Below are 18,539 nucleotides of genomic sequence, written 5' to 3'. Positions count from 1 at the left end.
CCGGACGGCAGCGGGGGGCGGGGCGCACTCCCGTCACGTGACGGGGAGTGACCTCGCCGCCCGCCGCCATGGGGGCTTCGGACCCGGAAGTGGCGCCCTGGGCTCGCGGCGGTGCCGCGGGGATGGCGGGAGCTGGAGCTGGAGCTGGAGCTCGCGGCGGAGCGGCGGCGGGAGTGGAGGCCCGGGCTCGCGACCCGCCGCCCGCGCACCGCGCACATCCTCGCCACCCTCGGCCTGCAGCGCAGCCCTCAGCCCGCAGGATGGACGGAGGGTCGGGGGGACTGGGCTCCGGGGACAACGCCCCGACCACCGAGGCCCTCTTCGTGGCGCTGGGCGCGGGCGTGACCGCGCTCAGTCACCCCCTGCTCTACGTGAAGCTGCTCATCCAGGTGGGGGATCCAAGGTCGCCGTAAGGAGGTGGGAGCTGACGTGAAGGTGACAGGCCGAGATCTGGAGGAGGACGGGAGCGGGGGAGTGGATAGTGGCGGCGAGGTCGGTGGCCACGGCTTCGGGGACAGGGGCGGGGACGACGGATCTGTGGGGGCGAAGGGGTGGAAGGGGAGGGAAGCGGGGGGGGGGGGCGTGGGGTGCAGGTGGCGCGGGGTTAGGGGTTCGGAGGGGACGAGGGAGTCGGAGCGATGGAATCGGGAGAGAGTGGGAGGAACAAGGGATTTGGGGGGTGCAGGCGAGGGGCAATGGGATGGAGAGATGGGTTTGGAGATGGAGGATTGGAGGTGGCCGCCTTGGAGTGGGGGGAAAGGGGCTGTATTTTGGAGTGAGGGAAGAAGCAACCGAACGGGGGGGGGGAGGGACGAGTAGTTCTGGCGAACGGCTGGGGAGGAGGATTGGGGCCTAGGCAAAGTATTTGGAAGACGGGGAGCAGACCTTCTGGGTAGAGAGGAGTGTGAGCTCTGGATCTGATTGAGGTGGATTTAAAGCGCCGAGGGATGGGGCGGGGTGAGACAAAGGGCCGGGGCCAGAGCCAGAAATCTAGGCGTGAAGAAAGGGCAGCGAGCCTCCGGGAAGCAGGGCTTGCTTCGGGGCTGCTGGTGGGGGGGGGGGGGTTTGTTAGCAGGGGCCGAGAGCAAGAAAGAGTTTTCGGTTTATGGGCGAGGGGCTCTGGATTTGATGGCGACGGGTTTGGTGGGAGGAGGGGATGAGATGACGTGTTTTGGGGGGAGGAGAACGGATAGGGCGACGCAGTGGGGGAAGGGGAGTGGTGGAGGTTTGTGTGGAGAAGGGAGCGAGGAGGAGGCTTTTAGGGGGAAAGGGATGACGCACTTGCGGGAGAAAACGGGGGCCGGGGTCGAGGCGGGGAGGATGGGAAGGCTGGTAATCGCAGTTAATGTATGGGGTGGAGGGGGGGTTGGACTGAAAGGTTTATGGGAACAGTGAATCAACTAGGCAGAAGAGGCACTTGGGGTCTAAAGTGGCAGGATAGGTACAAACCTAGACCGCGGTAGGGGTGTCTGGAATCGAGGAATGCCGGGGCATTTGACATATTTGGTAGGCTGCTCCCCCGAGGGACCGAGCGAGCTGGAAGGGGGCGGGGCTGAGGGAGTAGCGGAATTAGGTGGGCGTGACTGAAATGGGCATAGTTAAGCTAGGATGGTTCAGGCCTGGACTGACTGATGAAAATTCAGCCTAGAATTTTCCAGTTAAGAAGCGAAGGGGAATAGAGGGTAAAAGTCGAGGTGGAGACACGGGGGAGATTTAAGACTTGATTTGAGTTGACCTGGAGCTGGGTCAGATTAAAATGGCTTGATGCCAGATGAAGTTGGCATGAGAGGAAATTGAGAATGGGAGTAACTGAAATCTAGGATTTGAGAAATGAGGCCAGTAGATTTTGGGGTCTGGTCAGGGATATGACAGAGAATGAGAAAATTCAGTCAGGGATGGATATTAGGGTGCCTAACTAGAATAACTGTGACAGATTTGAAAGTAGCTAAGGGAGAAAGTCAAGAGTGGCATTTGGCTTTGATTTGGAAGTGAGGGCTGCTTTACTTCTAGAACTAGAATTGTACTTACAACAATAGAGATGACAGGTTTAGGAGATAAATCGGGCTTTGGAACTGGTAGGCCCTGGGATGAGAAGTAAGCATAGGGGGAGCTGAGATTTTCAGCTGGCAGAGTGAGGTGGGTGAAGGCTGGGACTTCAGACTAGTGGCGGCTAGGGAGATCTCTGTAGTGGAGGATATTGGAGTGCAGGAGGCTTCATGTAAAGGAAGTGGAAAGTGGCTTCATTATTTGGATCATGAGAGATTTGATTTATGAGTTTGAGAAGAAAATTGAAATCAAGGTGATTTGGAAAGGGAATTGAGGAATGAGAGAGAATTGGGGATGAAGGAGGCTCAAGGGTGAGGACCTGATTCGTGGGTAAGTAGGGATGGGTGAACCTGGTGGGGTAATAGGCAGCCTCTCCTATTTGAACCTAGTTGATACTGTATATATGAATGTAATAAATATCAGGGTGAAATCACATAATGGGGCTCAGAGTAATATTTTGCAAACTAAGCAGATCCCAGCTGGGAGGGGTTGTGTGGCAAGACTGGAGTGCCAGATTTGGCAGTAGTCTAGATTAAGTGGGTAAGAATGCAGTGACTCAGAGCTGGGCTCAGGGGGGTTATGTTTCAGGAGTTGGAGATTTGAAGGCGATGTGCCAACTTTGCCACTATCTAATAAAAAACTGCAGCTTTGACTGTGTTTAGGATTGGTTGATAGATTGGGGGATGAGTTGAGTGTGACACAAGTAAATAAAAACTTGAGGGCCAGGAAGATAGGGGTGAGATACAGCCAGTGTGCTTATTGTGAAGTTAGGAAAATAGACTCAATAGATTTGGGTGCTACAGAGATAGGAAGTATAGGGACATGACAGGATTCAGCATGAAATTGAAATAGATGGGATTCCTAAATTTGTCACCAACCCAGGCAAGTCAGCAAAAAGAGTCACTCTCCTGCTTGCCTATGACCATGTAGGCATTTCTTTTCACAAATTTTGCAAAGCAGTAGCAGCTGCTGTCACCTATCTATGACTAGGCAGGTGTCTCTTTTTTCTTTCTCCTTTTCCTAATAAACCTGTCCTTTTAAAATGTTTAAGAAAAAAAAAAGGACAGCAAAAAGAGCACCTCAGATTTGGAGTTGAGATTATACTGATTGAGAATATATGGGAATACAACCTGTATGAGAACAAAATCAAAACAAATTGTAACTTAAAGCCTTCAATCTTTTAACCCTGAAGGGGAAAGTTCTAGAAGGGGAAGAAATCTTAACTGCTTGGCTCATTTGGCCATTGTTTTCCTCCAACTCCCCTTGGTTAATTTTTTTTTAATATGCCCCATCCTGGAGGGGGCTTTATTTACAATCCATAGACTGTCTTGTAGCTCATAATCAGGTTTATACGGGAGGAACCTGAACTTTCAAAAATGTTTGATTAAAATGAAGGATAAAGAAAATTAGGACAGGAAAATGTTAGCAGCATGCCCAGTCTGGTTTATAAGGCAGCACTTTCTGACCCTGCCTTTTCTTCCTGCTTCCGCAGCCAAGAAGTCTGTGCTGTAGTCCATGGTGTGGCTTTGAGGGGTAGGGCTGTGTCCTGGCCCCCTGCCAGGGAAGGGACCTTCTCTCTCCCCACCTCCCTGCTGGCTCTCCTGGAAACCTTGCCTGCTGCCTGCTGATTGCTAGTGCAATAGCTGGCCTCACCCTTCAGGAGAGACCCCACCTCCTCACAGTGGGTATAGTGGGTTGGTCCTTCACTCACTTGCAAGTTCAACAGATACCGTAATTAACTACCAGCATCCCTATAGCAAGAATTATGACAGCCTCAGAAAGGAGGGACTTATTCTCCCTCAGGATTGGGGTGCGATTGATATTAGAACACATCCGAGGGGATGTTTGGTATTAGGATAACATTCTCCCTTGCCTGAGAGTGAGCAGGCTTAATTGTTGGTGTGAACAGCATGCACTTGAATGTGGGGAGAACTGTGGAGGCAGTGACTTGAAGCTGCGTGGTCTTGAGATTTGGGGCTGAGATTTGGGTGGTATGTTTTGGTGTTCCATTTGGAATTGAGACTGGATTAAAGTTTTTAACCTGGACAGGGGTGAGAATTAAATGAGATTTATTCTGAGATGAGAGTGTGTTGTGAAGTACATAAAAATGGGGAGTTCTGTCCTCGAAACACCTGGGATTTGAAGAGAAGAATGTTGGGGGCTGGGGATGAGGCAAGAATATTGGGGTAGTGACATTCCATGGGAGATTTCACAATACGGGTGGTTAAAAACACCAGTGACATTTCTCAGGTGTTTTGGTGGGGAAAACACAATCAAAACCAGCGTTAAACAATTTGTGGGAGAAGAGTTAGGGGCCTGGGAGGATGAGATTCAGTGCAGTAGAATCTGACCTTCCTTTTGTATTTGATTCTGAAGGTGGGCCATGAGCCGATGCCCCCCACCATTGGGACCAATGTGCTGGGGAGGAAGGTCCTGTATCTGCCGAGCTTCTTCACCTACGGTGAGTGTGCTTCCCAGGCAGGAAAGCCCACACCGGCAGCAAAGTAGTGTCAAACGGGCAGCAGGCTGACCTGGCTCCATGAAACACACTGGGCGGCATGGCACCCAGTTGGAGCTGGCACAGATGAAAGGGTTGACGAGTGTAGCTGGAGGTGGCAGGGTGTGGAGTCTGAGCAGGTGAATAAGCTCTGGCCCAGCTCCTTTGCCCACAGCTGCCAGCGGCGACACCCAGATGGCAGGTACCTGAGAGGCAGGCCAGTCTAGGACCTTGGTGGCCGTCTTCTCCACTTGCACCTAGAAGCTAGGTGGGAGGGTATTCCTTTTGCCTTCTAAGCAGTCTCACCCTATCTCCAGCGTTTTGGCTTTCCTGTTACTCTACTGGTGGCCTGTTGGGGCCTCCTGGCTTCTTTTCCCAAAGTGGTGCCTACGCACTCTGGTACTCTGGCACTCTGGGTCTGGAACAGGGCGTGGTGAGTGGCGGCTTCACCTCTGATCTGCCCAGACCAGCTGCTCCGGCCTCAAATGCCTAATCACATTGTCGCACCCAACTGATAGTGTAGTAGGCTGCTTGTCTGAGCCTGGGCCCTTCCTGCAAGCCTCTCACGCCCTCTGGGTCTGCCCTCGGAGAGGTCACTCCACCCAGAAGGCCACCACAGCGAAGCTTGTCTGATGCCAGTGGGGCTGCCTTGCTGCCTCTCCTGCTGTCCCTGCCCCCTAGGTGACAGCTGACCTGACCTTTTCAGATCCATATCACTGTCCTGCTAGCAGTCCCCTAGGGGGTCATGGGATCTTCTTTATTTGTGCCCTGCTGTCTGTGTTCACAGCCAGGCTTCTTCCGTCACGCTTCCTCCACCTTGCTTTCTTACCTCGCTAGTGAGTCCAGAGCGTGCTCTGAAAATCTTTCTGCTGAATAACTTGCAGCTTTGCCTCACCTGTTTTTCATTTCACACACTGTGGGCAGTATCTGATATCCTATTTCTCTTCTACTTTCCCCAGCGTGGAGTTGCCAAGTACAGCCCAGGGCCACACAGAAATGTTGTTTTGTGGGGAGGTGTGTTCATATTTGTTTTCACTTAAAATTTTCAGTGTAGGGGAGGGGGAAGTCACAGAATTTGGCAGGCTCCTCCACTCACGCAGTGAGGCCAGTGGGCAAGGTCAGCACTAGAGTGTGGAGAGCCTTGGGGGTAGCTGCTGGCTCCTCCGTGTGGGTTCTCGGAATAGGCTACCAGTGCTGCAGCCATCTGAGGGCTCCAGGCTAGGGCCCAGGCCGCGAGTCCCCTCACACAGTCATTCCCGAAAGCATCTAAGGAGGGGTCTTGACCTCCTCTTCCCACTTCTTGCAGTGATGAGGTACTTGCTCCCCTTATGTGAGTGTTTCAGTCTAGATTCTTGAGGGGCCCTTCCGGGCTTGATACCTCCTCTCAGTTGGGGAGGAGACTCGGCTCTCTGGCTTTCTAAATACTGTCTGGGCGGCGTCTGCTACTCCGGGTCATGGCAGAGAGCACCACAGCTGTTGTACATTCTTGGTGTAATGGAAAGAACTTCCTGGAGCGTTTTCCAGGCACTGCAGGAATACCATGGAGTAACGAGTCCCTGGCCAGCCACGGGGCGTCTGGGCTCGCGGAGCCTCTGTCATACCCTCCTTGGCTCTCACTTGTTCGTGATTCTCTGAGGTGGGGAAATGGGGGTCCTTGCACCTTTTTACTGATGGGCATATCAGATAAAATGGCTCACTCTGATCACTCAGGCTTTACCCAGCTGGGCTCTCTCTCTGCTGGCTTCGGCTCCCCTCCCCCAGCCTTCCTTCTGCTTGCTCAGCTGAAGCAGGGCCCCCAGCCAGGTGGACTGCACCCCCTCTCCTCCTCAGCCACACCCACCTCAGAAAGCAGATATATGGGTAACAGGTGCCCTCAGGTCCATGAAAGCCCATGCTGGCCGTGACGTGGAACTGTGGCTAGCAAACATGGAACATGTTTGCTCGTTGGGAAAAAGGCATGTTTGCTCATTGCTGCCACTGTGCAGTGCTAGAGGGCACGTTCTATGGGTCTGAAAGGGGGGGAGCACATCCAGAAAATGCCCTGCTAGCTTCCAAGTATTCAGGTTTATAAAAACTGGCCTTCTTGAGCATGGGTAGAAAGCTGACAGTAAATAAAACAAGGGAATGTTAAGAACAGTGTCCTTTTAGGAACGTGCTGGATAAGCACTGACTCATGCAGGCAGGACCCATTCTCCCGGCTGCTTAAGTTTATCCTACGGACTAGTTCTTGGGTGCTTCTGTTTTCCATCCTTCTCTGCTGACATGCCCCTCCCTGGCCCCCAGTGATACATAAATCCACCAGGTGGTAGGGTGTCCAGGGTGCTGCACAGAAACAGGGTGAGGACCGTCTCCTGTTTAGCCTGCCCAGGGGACACTGAGCCTCTGTTCTGGGGCCCCCCTTCCTTTTTCCTCCCTTCATAGCAAACTTCACCTTTGCCCATGGGTGCTTTTGTCCTGTTGTTCCCCCCCCACCCCCCAGAAATATTTTCCCTAAGCAACTGAATTGGTTTCTTTGTTGCTGCACTTAAGTTGCTGAATTGCCAGGTAGTTTCAAAGCTAAAAAAAGAAACAGTCTAAACCTGTTTGTCCAATGTCTGTTGCCGAGGTGTTCTCTAAAAACCCTCAGAAGACCTGTGGGCTGGGGTCCTGGGCTGGGGTCCTGGGCTGGGGTCCTGGGCTGGGGTCCTGGGCCTGTGCTGAGGAGCAGGCGTGGGAGCATCTAGACCCGGAGTCACGCAGCCACCTCTGCTTTCTCGTAGCCAAGTACATCGTGCAAGTGGACGGAAAGATAGGGCTCTTCCGAGGCCTGAGCCCCCGACTGATGTCCAACGCCCTCTCCACGGTGACCCGGGGCAGCATGAAGAAGGTGAGCGTGACGTGAAGAGCTTGGGTTCCCAGAGCCCCCTTCCACCCCCAGAAGCCACCCACCCCAGCGCCACAGCCAGCCTCCAGATGGCGACGGTCTCGCCCTGAGGCTCCTTGCTTGAGTGGGTGCAGCTCCCACAGCTGTGGCGCTGAGTAGGCTCTCCTCCCCTGCTCCAGCCCTGGGGCTGGCCTGAGGCTGGCATGGCTAATGCATGCTGCAGAGAAATTTGTAGGGGCCCGTCTGTTCCTGCCACCTCCATCCATTAAGAGTTCCATTGAGGAGGCATCGCTGTTCCAGGCTTTGTCTTTTGTGTCTCAGGTTTTCCCTCCAGATGAGATTGAGCAGGTTTCCAACAAGGATGATATGAAGACTTCTCTGAAGAAAGTGGTGAAGGAGGTGGGTTCTGGAAGTAGAAGGGGAGAGGCCCTCAGAGGGTAGCTGATTGTTCCTCACCCTGAGCTGGCTGTGTTATTGCAGAGAATTGGGGCCTCATGTGAGCATGATGGGGTACACGGGAGCGTGGGTACAGCAGGCAGTCCTGAAAAACCTTTCCGCTGCCCTGGGGCCTGTCCTGGAGGGAACCGGCTGTGGCCCGGGTGGAGGGGAGGGGAGTGGGCAGGTAACAGTGGGCCATTCTAGATAGACTGATCCATGTGGGGGCTGCGGGGCCGGGTTTTAACCCCACAAGAGACTAGTTCCCCATGAGTGCCAGCTCCGGGGACAGGCCAGTCAGAGTCCTCTCCCTCTGCTCTCTTCCAGACCTCCTACGAGATGATGATGCAGTGCGTGTCCCGCATGCTGGCCCACCCCCTGCATGGTGAGCGCCCACTGGAGAGTGCATCTCAGCCATGGGGTGACCCCTCGTGCACTGCAGAGGGGCAGTGGTACACTCACTGAGAAGTGGCAGTGTTCCTTTGGGGGTGTTCCTTTAGACCCCTGCTGGAAAGGTTGGATAGGGGTCCTGTCCAGAGGGAGCTGGGGTTTTCCCAGACAGGAAAAATGGGAGGCTGCCATCATGGGTTGTGACAGGGAGCCCTAGGGTCTCTCTTCCCTCTTTTGCATGAGACAACCCCTGTCTGGGGTATTGTGGATTTGGCGCACATGTCACTTGTGTGTTTTTTTTCCTCAGTCATCTCAATGCGCTGCATGGTCCAATTTGTGGGACGGGAGGCCAAGTACAGGTGGGTAGTTCTTTTCTGGACTGGTCGGAGGGGCCTGACACCATGCGGTGTCTGATATTGTCCCTTATCTGCCACGTTCTAATGAGCGAACTTATGCTGAATATGGTAGTGGCTTCCATAGTCTGCGTTCCAGGGAGTTTGCTCTTCCCTTCACGTCCAGAACTGCCCTGGTGGGCCCAGATGCCCTGGGAAGGAGTGAGTGAGTGAGAGTCTGCTCCAGTTAGGAATTTGCATCTCAGGGGTGATTCTGTTTAGGACTGAGATAGGGCTTCCGTCCTGGACCCCCAGGTTATGAACTAACAGTCTCTTCTGCTTTAGCTTGCTTCACCCCCTAAGAGGCTGGGACTTGTGCGTTCAGTTGTTTACCAAATATTTCCCAGCGGCTGCTGTGCCAGCCTCAAATGGGAGCTGTGAATGGGGTTGACACACTCGTGCCCTCCCTCATCTGAGGCCCAGTACAGAACAGGAGGTGGCTCCTGGAGGCCTGTGGCAGGAGGCCATGTCTCTGTTACCCATCCTCTCCATCATTCTTGTTTCTTAGGTCCAGTTCTTGTTTCCTGCGTGGCTACTGCCCCAGGAAGCTCGGTTCCCATAGTGGGAAATCAGCCTGTTCCCCCAGACTGAAATGTGAAGTTGCTGGATGGAACCAGTTGGGGGTGATCTGGCCCAGAACCCCTGGGGATGAAACTTTGCTGATTAGGGTGGGGGGCTGACAGGGCAGGGTGCCCCAGCACCAACACTCACCAGGATTTTGGCTCCCACTGTCTTTCACCTCCTAAGCTGCCCCTGCCACCCAAGCCTGGCAGGGCCTCCTTGCAGGATAGGCCACTGGCATTGCGTACACAGCTCTAGAGGGTGCTTTTAAGCACCATCTGCACTTCACACCTAAGACACTGGCCTTGAAGCAGCTGTGGAGGCCAGGTGTTAGTTCTCAGGCTCCCTACTGAGGACACGGCAAGATGGGCATGTCATAGGCTGCATCTGGGCAGTCTAATTCCAAGCTGCCTGCTGCAGAGTCCCTTTCTGCTCTCTGGGCCATTCACCACCCTTCCTGCGCTCATGCAGTGGGACATGAAGGGTTCTCAGCCAAGGGGTGTTTGGGCCAGAGAGAAACCCTAGGAACAGGCCAGAGAAGGGCCTATCACCTCTGCCATAACCAGGCTGCAGAAGGTCCATTCCTCCATTCCAGATACCACAGACAATGACAGTCGTGGCTTCTACCTCTATGGGGGTTGGGTTTTCCTATTTCCATGCACTGGGTGAACAGCCCTTTACCCACAAACAAGAGCTTTCTAATTTCCATTTGGGGTCTGCCTGGCAACAGAAAGTTCCTTCTCCATCCCAGCCAGAACTGGGAAGCTCTGGGCAGAGGTGGTGGGCTCTCTTAACCAAGGGCTGGGCTTCTCCAAGGTGACCTCCTGTCCTGACTTGTCTCCCTCACAGTGGTGTGCTGAGTTCCATCGGGAAGATATTTAAAGAAGAGGGACTGCTGGGATTCTTTGTGTACGTGAGTTTATATACCCCACCGCAGCTGCTGGGCCTGACTCTACTAACAGTGCATTCTCCACCTCTCAGGCTGCTGGCCTCACACTAACCTCAGGGCCCTGCCTGGCCTGAGTAGCAGCCCCTCAGCCGTGTAGCATGCGCGAGCTGCCCATCCTGCGGATCAAAGCTGCCCAGCCCTTTGCAGATCACGGCTCACACAGAAATGGTACCACTTGTCCAGCACTCTGGGTAGATAGACCAGATGCTGGTCAACCTCCCCCCCACGTCTCTGTACACCTGCTCTAGGGCTGGGGTGGGTGTGGGGCTGGTCTTCATGAGCCAGGATGCTCCATTATCCTTGCTGAAAAGTGGCTGAGTCTGGTTTGCACTGAGGGCTGAGCACTGGATTCACAGGCTGACTCCAGCTGAAAGATTCTGTTTGACATGGTATTTCTGACAAATCAGTTCCTCACGTTTAGCATTTAGGATATTTCACATACAACACTCCAGATTTCTGATTCCTTGAGTCAGAAAAGTGATGCTACTGTCCTGTATTTCTGGAAAGAAAACGTTAGGCAGGGCACCCGGTCTCCTCAGAGCCACAGACCCCTGCCCTCCTTGATGTCTCACATCCACCTCATCTCACCACTAAAGGAAATGCCTACCAAAAAAGACTGTCCAGAAGAAGAAACCTCAAAGGGAACCCAAACATGGAGCTTGACAAGTGTGTTTTTTGTTTTGACTTTTTAAGGTCTAAGCAGTGACATTGTATGTGTACTGTACCAGCAGACAGGGGTTCAGTGTGAACGCACATTGTGGTGGTGTAGTCAGCCAGGTGTTCCTTATACTCCCTCTTTTTTTTTTTTTTTTAAACATTTATTTATTTATTTGTACAGAACTGGGGTACAGGCCAGAGGTGCAGGCGCGGTGAGAGGATTCACCAGAGACAGAGTGGGGAACAGAACAGGCATATGGACAAAGTACACTGCTGAGGGGAGCAGTGGGCGGGTCAGGAGAGGTCTGCAGCGCCTTGTGGGTCACCTCCAGGGCTGGCGTGTATCAAACTCATGCTGAAGTGGCTTTAGCTTCTTAGTGCTGTGCTTTAACCAGCTGTGCCACCAGGGAGGGTCATACTCCCTCATTTAACCAAGAAACAACTACACGAGGCGTATGTGTTCTTGTGTATGTATACGCTTCTCACCAGGAGGTGGATTTGCTCCCAGGGATCATTGGCAATACCTGGGGATATCTTTTGGTTGTCACAACTGGCATCTGACAAGTAGTGGCCAGGGATAATTCGTGACAAAGAATGATCAGGTCCTAAATGTCAACAGTGCCAAGGCTGACAAACCCTGATTTGTATGCTCACATACATGCACATATGTGGGCATGTGTGCACACACTTCCACAAATACCTATGCGTAAATATTTGTCCATGTGAATGGTAGCTCAAATCTTGAAACTCTACACATCACCACCCCCTGGCGTTTTCACACTCACGGCCTAGTTCTGTGCTGTAGATGCTTGCCTGGGCATTTTTTCCCTTATGCGTTTTTGGAACGGGCAGTGCATGTGCTAGGATATGCAGAAAGCACCAAGGCAGGCGGGGTGTGAAAGTGAGTGAGCACAGATGGAGGCAACAGGATGGACTTCTGCACACGTGGAAGCTGGCTCTGTAACAGCTCTCCTAACGTGGATGTGTTTCCTGTCTCCATTTGAACATGGGAAATGTTTTGCAGTAGTTTTTTAAATTCAAAAATCGTAATTCTGTTTCTTCTCTCAAGACATAGCCAACTTCTCCCAAGTTACTCCGTCTCCAGACAGGCAAATAAACACTCACTCATCTCCATCTGGCCCCTGGTCTCCGCACTATCTTCGGTAACCCTCCAGGTAGTGTGTAGGGCTGTTCATTCCAAAGGCATCGTTGCTTTCAAAGTCAGCCCTCCTTGCAGAAGTTTGCCTGGGATGTCATCACGGGAGCATTCCAGGACTGAAGACAGAGAGCAAAGACATTTTTCATTGAGCACAGTGTTTTATGACTGTTTAAGAGTCTAGGAGAAAAAGACTACCATGTAATGATCTGCATTTGAAAATCCCAGAGGTAGCAACATTCACATCTTGATGCCTGGCTTTCTGATTTGAAATCACTTGTGAGATCAGAACTCATCCTGTGGCGTCAGCAGTGGCACGTAACACCCCTGTGGAGAAAGCAGCACGGCCCACCCAGGGTGGGCAGCTTGTGCCCGCGTCTTCTCTGCTGGCTTCCTCTTACTGTAGTGCCTTCAGATATGCTGAAGTTTTGAGCTGGGAATGTCCCTGCCTGCTTCCTGGGTGTGGAACCCCAGGAAATGGTGCCCGCCTCCCCTGCTCATCTTTGCTCGCCTTGTTTTTTAGCGGCTTAATCCCTCACCTCCTGGGAGATGTGGTTTTCTTGTGGGGCTGTAACCTGCTGGCCCACTTCATCAATGCCTACCTGGTGGATGACAGCGTGAGTGACACCCCAGGGGGGCTGGGAAACGACCAGAATCCAGGTTCCCAGGTTGGTTGGAACAAGGACTTGTCCATCTTTCCATGTACTGCTGATGCCCAGGGCTGGGGCAGACTCGAGGACTTGGGATGCTAAGCGTCAGGCCCAGAGGGTTTAGAGGGGGTCTCTGAGGAGGGGTCGGAGAAGAGGAGCCTCTGCTTGGCCCAGGGTCAGCTTTGCCTCCAGGGAGGGTGGCCTCAGGAGACCAAGATTCCAGACTGGGAGCCAGAACTGGAGGGGTTTATGGAATGCCACCCCTGGGCCGCTTTAGATATAAAGCTCTGAGGCTGGTTGAGAGTGACTCAAGTAGGGGTTAGAAAGCCTCCCTGTTAGCTGGGGTAGCCCAGCTAATAATAACCCTTTGATTTTTTGCTAATGTTTTTTACTTCAAAACTTTAGTGAGCATTGACATTGGATCCAGAGGAGACCCCAGTCAAGAAGGGAGCAGGGCAGGTATAATGTCCCACTGACAGATTGAGGAGCTCCCTGGAGTTACTCTCCTGGAGAGCAACATGGCTGGGATTAGGTCTTTCCCTGTGCTAGCCTGAGGCTGGTTCCCACCTGGAGAGTTTGTGACATCTGCCAGGAAATGCTCCATTGTGACACCACCACAGTTTTGCTAGCTGTGGCCTACACAGTGTGGTATATATAGGCCTCTCAGAGATGGAAAAGCCTTGGTTCTTCTAAGAGGCACTTGTTAAGGAAAGATATCAGGGGTCCTAATGGGTTCATCTGGTTCTTCCTGAACCAAGAGAAGAGTTGGGGAATAGCGATGGGCTGGGGAGTCCTAGTAGTCTGATATTCCGACAGTGGTGACTGTCTATCCCAAGAGGATAAGTGAGGGACTGGGACTTGGCTAACGGCATCACCTTGTTGGGGGAGGGGCTTGTCCTTAGTCTATGTGTGTCTCTGTCCGGTGACTCGGGGTGGTGACTGTGGGGGTGGGGCATGTCTGTGTGTGGCAGGGATGTCCTGCCCCAGATGAGGGCCTCTGTTCCCTGGGAAGCTAGCTTCCCATTTGAGTCTTAGTCAGTGCACACAGATCCAAGTGGCCTGGCAGAGACTGGTTCCTATCTGCAGTTAGAGTAGCGCCTGCCCGTGGCTCTGCCTACCTCAGCTGTGGTGGGTGAGCCACAGCTGTCACGTACACAGCAAGGCTGGGGAAGAAACCAGCACTCTGGTTTCTTCCAGTCTAGATGAGGTCGTTGGGGAACTTATATTGCACTTACATCCCCAACAGCAGGCAATAGCTTCACTGGTATTATTTTTTAGTACCTTTCTGTGTGTGACTTAAAAGTTGAAGATGACACCAACACTCGGGCAGAGGTCTGTCTGAGCAAACCTCTACCTGGGGTTCCAGGGCCCCCATCTGGTTGGATAGCCATGCCGTGGAGGGCTGAGGACAGGTGGTCACCCTTGCCAGTGGGGGCTAGTTCCTGGGCAAAGAAAAATTCAGGAGTTGGGGCCTGAGGGCATGAGAGCTTGGTGTGGTAGGGAAGGCATAAGCTAAGTTTTCCCCTGCCTTTGCCTCAGGACAAGATTCTTTGTCTGGGTCATTCAGGTGCATGTCTGTGTTTTCATTCGGTGAGTACTTGTGAGTGTCCATGGCCAAGCCTTGGACATAGAGCCAGGCAGGCATAGGGCAGGTCCTCAGAGTATACAGCCTGGTGGGGTTACACAGGCCCTGTGGCCAGTGACCCCACGTCACAGCCCTCCTTCACGTCCCACCAACCCCAACTGGTTCATTTCCCACTGTCTCTCAGTCTAGTTTATACCATTTGTGCCTTTCAGATCTTCTCTTGATCCCCCACTACTAGGCCATGGAGGCGGGGAAGGTAGTGCGCAGTGGTGTGAGGAGCTGAACTAGAGGGAAAGGGGTGCAGGCCAGGAGGGACAAGACAGAGGCTTCTGTATCTGAAGTCTACATCCTGTAGTACTTGTGCCCAACCTTTGTCTTCCTTTCTGTCTCTCCAGTTCAGCCAGGCCCTGGCCATCCGGAGCTACACCAAGTTTGTGATGGGGGTAAGTTGAGCCCCATGCCATCTCTGGGCCCCATGGGGCTTCAGAGGCCCAATCTGGTGGTGGCAGGAGGCAGGCCTTGACATGGGATGCTGACACCATGTGTCCTGCTCCTGGAGCCCAGGTGGGGGGCTGGTTGGTAGTAGATGGAATCCTGACACAAGGTCTCCTTGGGTTTCAGATTGCAGTGAGCATGCTGACCTATCCCTTCCTGCTGGTCGGTGATCTCATGGCTGTGAACAACTGTGGGTAGGTGTCCACCTCTTCCTCGGCACCCTGCCCAGGCTGATGGGAGGCCCAGCTGAGCCCACCCAGTACTCTGTCCACTCTCTCCAGTCTGTGTGGAGGCTTGGCCCACCAGGTTGCTTGGTTTCAGCTGGGAAGTATATGTGGTTGAAGAGATGGGTAGTGGTAGCCCCCAGGCATCCCTTTTTGGGGGTATCCTTTCCCTTGATTATCTATCCCCTGCTGTTCTGGGTCTAACGTGCTCTCCCCTCCTGGGCAGGCTGCAGGCTGGGCTCCCTCCTTACTCCCCAGTGTTCAAATCCTGGATCCACTGCTGGAAGTACCTGAGTGTGCAGGTAAGTATGCTCTTGAGGGAGGAGGTTTTGCCTGTGTCACGCTGATCAGATGGGATGGTTCTGAGGACTCACCATCACATAGGAAGATGGGGCGCTGTCATGGAATCTAATGGGAATAGGGAAGTTAAAATGGAGACTCTTGGTCTCCAGATTTTACTTTAAAAATGACTTGAGCTAGTTAAATCTGGATTTACTTAAAAACTGTACAAGAATCTTAAAGCCTCCTCAACAAATAGGAGGGGGTTCTGGCTCAAGAGGACTTTACCCCGTAACATGAGCTGAGCACACAGGGCTCGGATCAGTATCACAGGCCGAGCTTCCCTCCTGCCCCAGTGCCCATAAGGGCCTGAAGGTCACCTTGGGCCTCTCAGGTGCCCACTGAGGGTTCTGTGCCAAAACACCCTCCTACTGGCTGTTGCTCTTGCACCCAGAGGTCAGGGACCCACATCTCGCCCAGGGCAGATTGCTGTTTTTCTAGACCTTAGTTTGCCGGTGAAATAAGGCAGTATCTGGCCTCTGGGTTGAGGACAGTGAGAGGGAAGCAGAGACCAGGGACTAACTAGGTTCTTCCCAGTGACTCGAGCCGTTCTTTATGTATCACTCCTGTGGGTATTGAAGGAGTCTCAGACCACTTGGCACCTAAAGCCAGAAGGGTGATGACTCTCTCCTGGGGGTGGCAGAGGGGTCTTCCTCCTTTCACCAGTGGATACCCTGTGGCAGGAAGGGGCCATTCCCTTGGACTTCAAGCCCTGTGCAGGTTCTGACCTGGCCTTATAAGAATGTCAGCCTCGAAGCCCCTCCAGCCCTGGGGCCTCGGAGCTCCTCGAGCCTGCTTTGCTTTAGGCTGGCCTTCTGGGCAGTCAAGAACCTGGCCTCCCCTTTCACTGACCCAGCTGTTGCTTCTGATTCAGGGCCAGCTCTTTCGTGGCTCCAGCCTGCTTTTCCGCCGGGTGTCATCAGGATCACGCTTTGCCCTGGAGTAACCCGAATCACCTAAAAACACATGCCGTCTCAGCCTGGCCACTGTGGGTGAGGCCTGATCATCTTGGGGCACCTGCAAGATGACTCCAACCCAGCAACATCTAGCTGTGCCCTGTGGGCTTCAGTTTCCATACTTGCCATGTGTCTGTCCAGATGCAGGGGTTGAGTGGGGATGGGACTGTGCCCAGCAGCCCGGGCCACCTGTAGATCTGAGACAGTGGGGCGGGGCAGAGGAATCGGGCAGACCTCCTCCCGTTTGCCGAGGCCGCCTTGTACAGGGGGCCAGAGAGTGGTCTGGGAAAGCCCAGGCTGGATGGGAAAAGACTCGGGGCCAGGTCCCACCCCCACTCCCACCCTGAGAGTCTGCCCCAGCTCTCACCCTGCACCTCAGCTGGGAGCACGGCTCTCCCGCTTTGTACATAGGGCATGACCCTCTGCGCGGGGCCTCCACCACGTCCAGGCCTGTGCTGGGAGCCTGTTGCTAGGTCCTGCCTTCGTTTTTCTCAACACTACTTTTCTGATGTGAAGGCAGCACCTTCCTCTGACTGGGAAATCACATGACCACTGAGAATGTGTCCCTTCGTCAAGTGCTCGTCGGTTTCATGGTGGCGCCTCGCGTGCAGGATCCGGTTACATGCACAGCTGTGAACGCCCAGAGTAGGCGGATCTGTATCTTTAGACCTCCACAGTCGAAAAGTTCCCCATATGATCTGACCCTTTCTCCCTCAAATAAATGTACTGGTGGTGATTTGGAATCTTGTGGGGGAGTTGCCTCTTTTAAATATCTTGAGAGTCCTGTTAGGACTTTTGTGTTGGTGTGAAAAGCGGGCGGGAAACTGAGTGGCTGGCTGCTCGGAGACAGGCCATGCAGAGTTCAGTGAGGACGTGGACAGTTTTCTTAATCAAATGAGGACAAGTGGCCAGGTCAGAGAGCAATATTCATGGAGGAACAGTCCCTTTAAAGCAGCTTCAGAGATTATTCCACCACACCCATCACCCATCATCTTGGCACCTTTTATAGGTGACATTGTCAGGTTTTACTGGGAGTGGGTTGGTGTGATGGTTGCAGCAGCTGGGGTAGCAATGGCCCATCCGAAGCACTGCATGAGCAGACATCCTGTAAGCACACTGGGAGCCACGCAGCGTAGTGCTAGAGCAGACCCCTTCCCTCCGGCCTGAGGTGCTGAGGGGGCCAGCCCACACCCTCTGAACGTGCCCTCTCACCTCTGGGGCTTCTGCTGACACATCCCCTCCCTACCCTTTTGTCACAGCTCAACCTGACTGGTGTGGGGCTCCATGTCCTGCCTTCGTGTTTTCCCAAAAATAAAATCCAAGAAAGTCTTTGCTCCTGAACTTGGATAGGTTCCCTCAGGTGACAGGTTTCTGGAGAACTGGCTATATGTGCTCTTGCTTTGCAGAAGCAGACACAGCCTACCCAGAAACTTGGAAAGATAGGTTTGGGCACACACACCCCACCGCCTCCTCCTCTGCCCAGAAGCTATGGCACCTGACTACCTCAGAGGACCCAGCTTGAGCAGAGGGAAGGAGGGACCCCAACCCCTGCCTATGTTGGGTCAGCGTCTGGAAATCAATACAATGTAACCCACAGAATAAGGAACAAAACCATGCAATGCCCTCAGGAAACAGCAAAAATATTTGACAATCCAGGATTCTTTCATGACAAAACATTTAACAAACTCAGAAGCAACCCTCAACCTGAAAGTGCATCGGACAAGCCCACAGTTATGTTATAGTTAATGGTGAGAGAAGTAATGTTTCCTCCTAAGGTCATGAACAAGAGCAAAGATGTCTGCTCTTGCTACTACTCAGCATTGTGGTGAGGGTCTAGCCATGGCAATTAGGTAAGAAACTGAAATCTAATTTTCTTCTGGATTAGAAAGGAAGAAGCAGAAAACAGGTGACATGATCATGTATATACAAATCCTAAGGAATCCACTAAAAATACTATTACAACAAGTCAATTCAGCAAGGCTGCAGGATATAAAAACTATATAAACACTGTACTTTTATATACTTGGAATAGAACAATGGAATTAATACAATTTCACTTAAAATAGCATAAATAAAATATGAAGAAATTTAATTGCAAAACTTATACTTCAAAATCTTTTTCCTATTGAAATAAATAAGACCTAAATAAATGGCAAAACAACCCAGATGGAAGGCTTAACTTTGTTAAAATGACAGTGCTTATCAACATTTTGGAAAGCTTCTTTGTAGAAATTTGATAAGATGATCTTAAAATTCACATTTAAGGAACTGAGAATAGCCTAAACAAATCTTGAAAATACCAAAGTTGGAAGACTTGAACTTTGATTTCTTTTTAGTGACTGTG

The 18,539-nt window shown here is 52.6% G+C and overlaps 1 protein-coding gene across 2 annotated transcripts; it reads left to right on the top strand.

The window, feature by feature from the left end:
- Positions 1-16,942, top strand: MTCH1 (mitochondrial carrier 1). Of its 2 annotated transcripts, none has more exons than XM_004673433.1 (12): positions 1-389; positions 4,423-4,507; positions 7,303-7,409; positions 7,728-7,805; positions 8,169-8,226; positions 8,539-8,590; positions 10,034-10,093; positions 12,470-12,614; positions 14,577-14,624; positions 14,803-14,870; positions 15,127-15,202; positions 16,114-16,942. In XM_004673433.1, exons 1-12 carry the CDS (start codon positions 69-71, stop codon positions 16,183-16,185), a joined length of 1,170 nt encoding a protein of 389 aa, XP_004673490.1. In that variant the 5' UTR covers positions 1-68; the 3' UTR covers positions 16,186-16,942. The 2 variants fall into 2 exon arrangements, with proteins under 2 accessions (XP_004673490.1, XP_004673491.1); XM_004673434.2 differs by having other exon boundaries at positions 12,470-12,563; positions 16,114-16,938.
- The last annotated feature ends 1,597 nt before the right edge of the window (positions 16,943-18,539 follow it).

This window comes from Condylura cristata, unplaced genomic scaffold (genome assembly GCF_000260355.1).
Source record: "Condylura cristata isolate star-nosed mole 26May11 unplaced genomic scaffold, ConCri1.0 scaffold00001, whole genome shotgun sequence".
NCBI lineage: Eukaryota > Metazoa > Chordata > Mammalia > Eulipotyphla > Talpidae > Condylura > Condylura cristata.
Note: the sequence above shows the minus strand (reverse complement) of the source record. Positions and strands in the feature narration are given on the sequence as shown.